This window comes from Microtus ochrogaster, chromosome 19, assembly GCF_000317375.1.
Source record: "Microtus ochrogaster isolate Prairie Vole_2 chromosome 19, MicOch1.0, whole genome shotgun sequence".
Lineage (NCBI taxonomy): Eukaryota > Metazoa > Chordata > Mammalia > Rodentia > Cricetidae > Microtus > Microtus ochrogaster.
Window position 1 is genome coordinate 1,447,096 of NC_022021.1, and position 9,836 is coordinate 1,456,931.

At 41.5% G+C, this 9,836-nt stretch overlaps 1 protein-coding gene across 5 annotated transcripts in view; it reads left to right on the forward strand.

Moving 5' to 3' along the window:
- The window catches only part of Tnpo1 (transportin 1), an 83,030-nt gene that overhangs the window by 19,763 nt on the left and 53,431 nt on the right, over positions 1-9,836 (forward strand). For 4 of the 5 annotated variants that reach the window (XM_013349661.2, XM_005356431.3, XM_026783690.1 and 1 more), the window contains exon 2: positions 9,691-9,804. In XM_013349661.2, coding sequence (XP_013205115.1) covers positions 9,691-9,804 — 114 coding nt within the window. Of the gene's footprint in view, positions 1-9,500; positions 9,572-9,690; positions 9,805-9,836 lie in introns of those variants that run through there. The other variant, XM_005356432.2, reaches the window with a different exon arrangement.

Below are 9,836 nucleotides of genomic sequence, written 5' to 3' on the forward strand. Positions count from 1 at the left end.
TATATATATATATATATATATATATATACACATACACACATACATACACACACCAAAAAAAAAGTAAATAGGTATAAAAACACTTTTTAAAAATTTATTTCCTCTGCTGTGCTTTTCTGCTGTGTCCCTCTCCTATAACTGAACATTACTGAGACACACCCCTGTCACGAGTGACTGGGCTTTTAGTGAACAAATGGAGGATGAGGGAAACACTGATAATTGCATTTCTAGCAGCCTGCCAGTTTTTAACCTTTTCATTTTCCTCCTGAAACCGCTCTGGCCATTTTCTAATTCTGTCCTTGAGAGTGAATACAGCGCTGGGCTCCTTTCTCTGTTTCCTTGAAATGGTTAGACCCTGAAGCAATGCATTGTGCTTAAAGATGGTTTGGGATGTGAGGGAGAAAGAGCTGGGCTGTCTTGGTTAGAACTTCAGAGCAGTCTGAGTGAACGGCATGCTTGTCATCAAGATGGTATGTATTGTTGGCCTGTGTTGCTAGCTAGCTGTTCTCTTAGAATCAGCGTCATCCTCTATTGACTGGACCAACATGGCTCACTTGGTAAACATGTACAGTAGTGTCTAAGGTATTGGACCATTCCTTTTATCCACTTAAAAATTGCGGATGTTTCACAGGAAGATTTGGCTTTTTGTTTTGTTTTGTTTTGTTTTGTTTTGTTTTGTTTTAATCCTACTCCTCTTTTTACCAATTTCTTATATAGTAAGAAGATTAGCTTACTTGTTGCTGGTGTGGTTCTAATCACTGAATACCAGTACTTTACCAGGCACTGTTACGGTCTCATGAGACTAGTACAGAATCGTCTCCAGCATTTATGCATGCCAACATTTAACCCGTGAGTGAAAAAGCAAATAACAATAACATTTCTCTAAGACAGGCTATAGTTTTTATTGATTGTACTTATGTAATTACCTATGGACAAAAGAGTAGAGTAGTAGAAACATTGGGTGCAAAATAGACATTCCAGTTCTTTTCTTTTTAATATTTTTACTTATGTGCATGGGTGTTCTGACTGCGTCCATGTATATACATGACATGTGCCTGGTACTCTTAGAGTAAAAAGAGGGTGTGGAACCCCTGGAGTTAAGAGTTGAGACCCTCCCTATGGCTTCTGGGCACCAAACCCCAATCTTCTGTAAGAGCAACAAGTGCTCTTAACCACTGAATCTCTCTCTTTAGCCTCCCAGCTCAGGTCTTAACACTTAGTAGCTAAGTAACTTTTAGTGAGATATTTAACCCACTAAGACTACTCTTCAGTTCAAGTGGGAATTCTGAAATATCAAATACAAAAACATTTGGAAAATTATTAAAACCTCTTGGCAATAATCACTGTTGTGAAGTAAAATGTATAATAATGTTATAAGAGAGGAGACTTGAAAGGAGCTTTTCCCTTAAATCCTTGTCTCAAGATCTGTGTCCCGTGTCCCACTGCAGTAACGGCACTAATTCAGTTTAGAGAAACAGTTGTCATCTAGCTGTGGAGAAGCACCTGTAAACCTGATATCCAATACTGCACTGCTGGGGCTTTGGAACCAACCCTCTGTTGACTTCAGGTCGGTGTTAGTCACAGGGTAAACTACCAATCAAGGGCCTTGATTTTTACTTTTGTTTGTTTTGCTTGAAATTTATTGGAAATAATTCCTTTTGTTCTTACACCGAAACTGAACTCTTACAGGTTTTCCTTTCTGCCATTGGATTTAAGTTAGTCACTGTGTGATCTCTCCAACTCTGTGTTTCAAATTATTAACTAACTTTTGACAGAATGGTCTTGCATTTTGATTTTCATTAGCCTTCAGATAGCTAGGTTTGCATATTAACTGGTTAAATCTATCTTCTGTTTTTGTCATTTTTAGTACAGAAATTCTTACTAGACTAAGAAGCACTGAACATTTCCAGAAGCAGATATACTGAGTTAGACTGGTTCTCATCCAGTTGCAAGTCTCTAGTGATTATGATACATGGTCGGAGTTTAGAAACTATGGGCTTAAGTTGCTTAAAGATACATGGAGACGGGGATCCACTATAATGGTTAAATTTGCTATAGAACTCAACAAGGAACTACTGTTTTTTGCAAATGACAAATATTACCAAAAGTTAAATATAAAGAGACACCAGTCCTATCAGCCTTTTGTTTTGATTGAAGATAGAAAGCTTAAACTCTAAAAAATGGGGCCAGTAAGATAGCTCTGTTGGTAAAGTCACTAGCTCTGCAAGCATAAAGACATGTTTGAGAGGTAGGTGATGGTGGCACACACCTTTAATCCCAGCATCGGTAGAAAGAGGCCACCTTGGTCTACAGAGTGAGTTCCAGAACAACCAGGGCTACACAAAGAAACCCTGTCTCAAACAAACAAACAGACAAACAAACAAAAAAGACATGTTTGATCTCCAGTACCCACATCACATACACATACATGCATGAACACACATATGTCTGTGTACCCGCAAACATAGGCAAAAAGCCAGGCATGCTTTTTGTTACATGCTAACAATCCCAGCACTGGGAAGACCGGGTGAGTCTCATCCTGGTCTAGTCTAATCTAATCACTAAGCTCTAAGCCAGTGACAGACCCTGTCTCATAAAGTGGACAGTACCTGAGGATGGCCTTCACACACACAAGGGCCACCCTCCCCCCACCTTCAAGAAACTCCTAAAAACAAGGTACAGTTACCATACCTGGAGAAGCAGGATCAAGAGACCTGCTGAATCCTTGGTGATATATATGATAGGGAAGAAAGTGTACCAAGAGTGTTCACTGTCACCCACTGTTAAGGTCTGTGACTGGCCAGTCACAGGTCTGGAGTGGTGGCAAAGGGATACTAGGAAAGGGAATCCTGGCTCTCTGTTTATGGTGTCTGTGAGAGAACACATTGCCTTCCCTCTTTTAGGCCCCGTCATCCTTTGGAAAGTAGAGATAATAATAGTATATATACATAGAATTAAAGAGCATTTAAAAGCAGTATAAAGCCTGGCACGTGGATTATTGTTATTATGCAGCTCTGTACAGACTCGGGCATCATAATTCTGTGTTGAATAACCCCCTCTGCCACATATAAATTGAATAGGCTGCATAACCGCTCCCAGCTTGTGCCTCTTTTGTGGATTAATATCTGTCTCCTCACGCTGTGGTGAATGTCAAATAAGTGACAGTCTAAGAAGTGCCTGGTTATCGTATTGGCTTGAATTTTAGGATCAAGCTTTTCTCCCTTATCCCTCAGACATTAAGATAGCACATCTTTTAATGTTGGCGTACACTCATGTGCATTTGAGCGGCATAGCTGATGGTCAAAGGTCTTCCTGCATGCTAAGAAAGCATTTATGTAAAATCTCCCTCATTTCTGTTTTCTCTCTGTGCTATCTTCCAGCCCTTTGGCAGCAATAAGTTTGTAATGCTGGAAAATTAAAATTTTAACTCCTTAGCATATTTCTTCCAAGTGGCTAATTGAACCACTTACCCTAAGCAGTCAACCAGTCAAGAGTTTTAAAACTCATGTGTCTAATACCATGTTAAATATACTGTCTTGCTGGGAAATATAGCTCAGTGGTACAGTACTTGCCTAGGATGCATGAACCCTAGGTTCAACACTTAACCCCCCCCCCCACACACACACAGATCCTCCTGCTGTCTTTGTTGCCTTCCAGTCTGATTGAGCTCAATCAGACTGATTTGAACTAGGTGAGGTTCAAATCTTTGCTTCATCCTTTCACCCAGTGGATATTCTTTTCCCTCCTCATGGATATCTGTTTTCCCTACTTCTTTGCTCATCATAGCATCCCCCCACCCCAGGGAAACGAACGTAAGAAACATTTAGTGTGGGAGTTTGTCTTAAATTTTATTCTGCAAATGATTCAGTACATGATTCTTAAGCTCTGCTTAGATTTACATGCTTTTTAAGTGGAAGTAATACAAGGTGTGTATGTACAACACGGGAACTTAGTGAAGATGTAGATTTAGAACGTTTCTAACTCAGTGTTGTCAAAATACCTCACTTTTATATTGTCAGACTACGTTATGATTTTTTCCGATGTTAGAGGATTTTTACAGTAGTACAGTGGCTTGCTTCTTACCTCACACAGGGGTAGCCAGTATATTATTTCATGCGAATGTGTGTTTTACAATTAGTTCCCAGGTGACAGATTGATATTTCTGTTGGAAAAGCAAAAAATTATATATATATATATCAGGGGCCTGGACCATGATTTGATACCAGAGAAGATTCATGGGTGGTCTTTGTTTTATTATTCTTTGTTTAATGTTTTGAGACAGGGTCTTGACCCTGTGATCTCCCTCAGCCTTCTCGGTCCTGGGATTATCACACCACTGCTCTGGCAAGAGTGCACTCTCCAGCCAGCGTCCTTTGGGCTGAGTCATAGTCTTGCCATCTACTTGCTGAATAACCACAGGCGACTAACATCCCTGTGAGTCAATTTGCTCACCCATTGCATGTGGTTGCTATCAATACCATGTCATGAAGTACTAAAATTAAATTAGTTATCATATGTAAGTGCTTAGAAGACTGCTTGGCTATCAAAAAGTATTAGCTGCCAATATTGACATAATATTGCATTGGATTTTTGTTGATGTTTTAGACAGTCTGGCTTTGAACTCACTCTGTAGACCAGACGCTGCCTCTGCCTCCTCAGTGCTGGGAATAAAGACGAGCACCACCGTGCCCCACATTTATAGTGTGTTGTGTAAGTCTTCTACAGTTTAAGGCCAGAACTTTTAGTGAAACATGACTACCCTTCTCCTAACACTGAAACTCTATGTAGATGAAGTTTGTACAGTTAGGTTTCCTGTGGCTCCTCCTGCTGTCACTGTAGCCTGAGGGGTTTTCAAAATCCCTGTAAAAATTAGCCGAACAGCAGGCAGTCTAGAGCAGAAGATGGGTATCTCCTTGATAGGAGGATCTTTAAGTGATATGGCTTTCACCCCCTTCACAGTGTGTCTACTAGCCATGGGGTCTTTAAAGGTGCTCCCCACCACACACATACCACACCACACCTCCACCCCCATCCCCATCCTCATGTCTGTCTTCCTCACTTTTGCTTTTGCTTTTGGTCTGTTCTCTCCTTACCTCCTAACTGGATTAGTCTCTTACCCTTACCTTGCTGTAGCCTTTCTCCACCGAGGGAGTGCTACTGACTGGGAATGACCGTACTCTTCATTTATAGGGTAAGACAGAGTGGTGTTGGATGTTCACTGGGAGGAAATGTCCTAAGCTACCCCGCATGGCTTGTGAATGCTACACTAGAAAGTCTCATACAGGTGAAACAGAAACATGTTTATCGCACACACGCGCACACACACACACACACACACACACACACACAGACTTACGCGCATACATGCACATGCCCGCTTTTCTAGTGTTCCTGAGGGGTGATTATGCCTTGTTTGCTTTGGAATGCTACCACACCTTATTTACCTTTGGGGAAGTCCTGTCACTCATGGCAACATGTATCCCTTCACAGTGACGCATCACGTGGATGGGACCTTCTGACTGTTTGACAAATGGTTGTTTGCATTTAATTGAAACAGGGAAGAGCTCTGAAGCAGATGAGGGAAACACTCTCTTTCCTAGCAGACTATATTTGCCTTTTCTCTTTATCACTCTTCAGTAGACAGTTGTTCCATCTCTTTCACCAAGTGAGAACTGTATTTTCCTTACCTTACCTTGACTCTCCAGTGCTTATCAAGCTTATTGACCAACTTCATATTGATTCAGTTGAATGAATAACAAATACTTGTTCAATCAGTCTCCATGCACCACATATGTGCTTGGTGCCTGCAGAGACCAGAAGAGGGCATTGGAGCCTGCGGGACTGGGTTTATATCTGTTGTAAACTGCCATGTGGTTGCCGGGAATCCAGTCTTGGTCATCTAGAAGAGCAGACAGACAGTGCTCCTACCCACAGCCATCTGTTCATCTATTCAGCCCTACTGACTAACCTTTTTTTTCTTTTTTATTTTTTGGATTTTTTTGAGCTAGTCTCACTGTAGCTATGGTTGTCTTAGAATCACTGTGTAGACCAGTCTGGCCTTGAACTCACAGAGATCCATCTTCCTCTGTCTCCTGAGTGCTGGGATTAAAGGCATGCTATGCCTGTTTTTTGTTGTCGTTGTTGTTGTTTGTTTTTAAATGTGTGTTGGGATTTTTCCTCCATGTATGACTATCAGTGCACCACCACATGTGACTGTTGCCTGTGGAGACCAGAAGGTGTCAGACTTCCCCAGAAGTGGAGTAACAGACAGTTGTGAGCTGCGGTGTGGATGCTGCGAATTGATCCTGGATCTCTTGGAAGAGTAGCTGGTGCTCTTAACCACTGAGTCACCTCTCCAGCCCCTTAGTTAACTCATATAACTACCTTTTTCAAGTCATTCTTATTCTGTGCTAGGTATCTATAATCTAATTTGGAGTTGGTATATCCCAATTAAATAGTTGGGAAGCTAAGGCTCAGAGGGATTGATTAACTTGCCTAGATTTTCACACCTCCTAAGATTTATAGCACTTTAATCTTCATCTCTCAAAAGAAATGTTTATTTATGCTTTTTGAGACAGAGTCTCACCATGAAGCCTTGATTGGCCTGGAACTCATGCAAACCAGGTTGACCTTAAAACGCATAGATCTGCTTGCCTCTAGTTGGCTCTCCAAGAACTGCCTTTGGATTTATATTTTTGATTATCTTGTTATCTAATTGGTTGAGATACGGTTTTGTCTGATTTGAATTGCTAGTAAACTGTAGTGAGCTCTGGAGATGATAGTGGCAGTGACTGCACAGTAATGAGAATCTACTTAATGCTGCAAAACTCTACACTAAGAATGGTTGAAGTGGTGAATTTTATGTATTATAATTGCAGCTTATGCTTTATTATGTTATGGCAGGTTCTAGCTAGGTAGCCTAGGCTGACTTTGAACTCTTGATCATCTTGACTCTAATACTTCCGAGTGCTGAGATTATAAGCATATGCCACCATAGCTACTAAAAAGTGACAACAGAAGTTCAAAATGACAATTACAAATCAAATATTTTTGAAAGACTTTTGTTAACAGATAACTTTAATAAGGTATTGGGGGACACTTATCAGCATTGTCGGACAAATTAAATATTTTTTGTTGTTGTTGACTGTTTTTTGTTATTTAGAGAGGGCTTCCCTATGTAGTGTTGGCTGTCCTGGAACTTGCTCTGTAGACCAGGCTGGCCTCTAATTTAAAGATCCACCTGCCTCTGCCTCCTTAGTGCTGAGATTCAAGTCATGCGCCGTGAGACCCAGGTCAAATGAGATATATTAATACTAATCTGTTTGGAACAGAGAGAGAGAGAGGGAGAGGGGAGAGGAGAGAGAGAGAGAGAGAGAGAGAGAGAGAGAGAGAGAGAGAGAGAGAGAGAGAGAGAGGAGAGAGAGATAATATTAGTGTAACATGGAGTATTATCTAACAAAGGACTATATGCATTAGTTATTTTTTTCTCATTGCTGCAATATGTTTTCTGAAAGAAGCAACATTAAGGAACAAAGTTGATTTGGTGGGGATACTGTCTGTTATGACAGAAAGCCAGGCATCATGGTGGGTGAGCATGGCATCCTGTGGTTCCATAGACTAAGAATATGCAAAGGAACGGGAAGCAGAGACCAGACAGAAGTTTAAAGGGCTATAGCACCTCAGTAAGCACCCTAGTGACCCATTGCTTCAGGGAGGGGCTACCTTCTAAAGGTTTCCACCATGTCGCAGTATTGTTAGCATCTACAAATGAAGGGTTCAGACACATGAAGCTGTGGGAGCATCTCATATTCCAGCCATGACGCTGTGTGGCTGAGACTAGAGAACAGTGTAGAATCTATCCCATTTACTATCGTTATCCCAGAAAGGTGGGTCAGCTTCACCATGGGACCATGTTCTAGTGGAAGGTAGTTCTTGAAATTTTAAAAAAGCTTTGAAGTTAGAAGAAAAAAGAAATAGTTTATTATAGAAATTCTTCTAGGGTTTATTGTGCTAATGAGAATGAGAGACTTCCATTTTGAACTAGGTGTGTGTAAGATAGGTGTGTTCACTTATAAAGTCCATCTGGTTAGGTGCTTATAGTTTGTACAGTTTTGTGACAATGTCAATTAAAAGTTTAAAAACTTTACAACAATATAATGGAACACTATATATTTTTAAATATTTTCTTAAATTACATAATATGTAAAGAAAGCCAGGGAAGAAATGAAAATTCCCACTATTACATAATGTAAAAAATACACAGTACATATATGTAAATGTAAAACATTACAGTATCAACAGATACTAAAAAAAACTAGATTAAAACCTTATGATGGCAATATTTATATGTTATGTTGAGATGAGACTTGTGGGTTTGATGTAGGTGTTTGGCACTTTGTGTGTGTGTGTTTGGAAGAACGAACAATTGATTTTGTCTCCTCTGTTTAGGAAGCCAATAGAAGACATTGAGCAAAGTCATTACAGATCAGAAGCGCAAAACAGTGAAGGAGAGGAGGGGAAACCATTCTTTAAAAATGGAGAGGGCAAGGCCAGTTAGAGGATTGTAGTAATACCAGGGCAAAAAAATGAACCTGCGAGGAAGGGGTTTTACTAACAAAAGTTGTTAAACTATTATGTAGAGGTAGAGCCGATTAAATCTCTCCTTCACCGAGCCTCTCACAGGTTTTCTTATTAAAAATAATTCACAGCTAACGCTTCCGTTTATTGGTTTTGTTGGAGAATTTAATTTTAATTAACTGTGTCATTGATATAGTGGCCTTAGTTTGCTGCAGCAGATACAACCCACACTTTAATTTCTAGCCTCCAACGATGAATCTTTGCAGTAATGTGCTCAGCATTGTGTTCAGCTTTAGTGAGGGCAAATAACACACCTCATTCGGGTTTAGAATCAGATCGGGGTGACCAGCGAGAATATTTTAACAGAATTAAACACTACCCCATTGTAAACTACATGATTTTTCTTGTTTTTTCTTCTTTCCACAGTCCTTTGTGGCGGGCACTTATTTTGTGATGGAATATGTTTCACTTATTGAGTTCATAAGTTGAGTTTTATGAAAGATGCATTTTTTTCCATTGACGTTCTACAAAGGTTAGGTTTAATGTTTTTGAGGTGTGGTTATTATTGCAGCGCGCCCGTAATATTTTATTTGAACGATTAATATAGCTTTTTATATTAAGTTGACACGCAAGTGCTTTTATTTTCACTATTGAGCTGTCAGGGGAGGCCGGCGTTTCCCCCAGTCCAGTCGCTGTCGTTATTCCATCACGCTTATTTAAAATAACGAGCCGAATCAGATTTCTGCAGGGGCTTCTCAAGGGCTGGCTTTTGAGTAGCCTTCAGTGTAAGAGCCTGGCTGAATGAGCCGGGTTGCTCTGAGAGTGCTCCGTGGCACTAGGACCCAGGGGGCTCCCGTGAGCGGATCTTGGGGCCAGATTGCAAATTCGCGGTGACTCAGTCTGGTCTGCTCCTGGCGCTCGAGGCGGCCGCGGCGGCGGCACAGGCACAGCGGACGTTGGCGCGGAGCTGCGGAGCGGTCTGGCTGGGCTTCGGGTCCGAGCCTCGGTTGGGGCCGGGGCTGGGTGGCGGCGGGCGGGTGCGGGGACGCGCGGCGGGCCTGTGCGCGGGACTAACATCTGCTCGTCTTTTCCTGTGTCTGGCTTTATGTGCAGCAAACCAAGATGGAGTATGAGTGGAAACCTGACGAGCAAGGGCTTCAGCAGATCCTGCAGCTGCTCAAGGAGTCCCAGTCTCCAGACACCACCATCCAGAGGACCGTGCAACAAGTATCCTTGCCGTGCGGGGCCTCGCGCCGCCG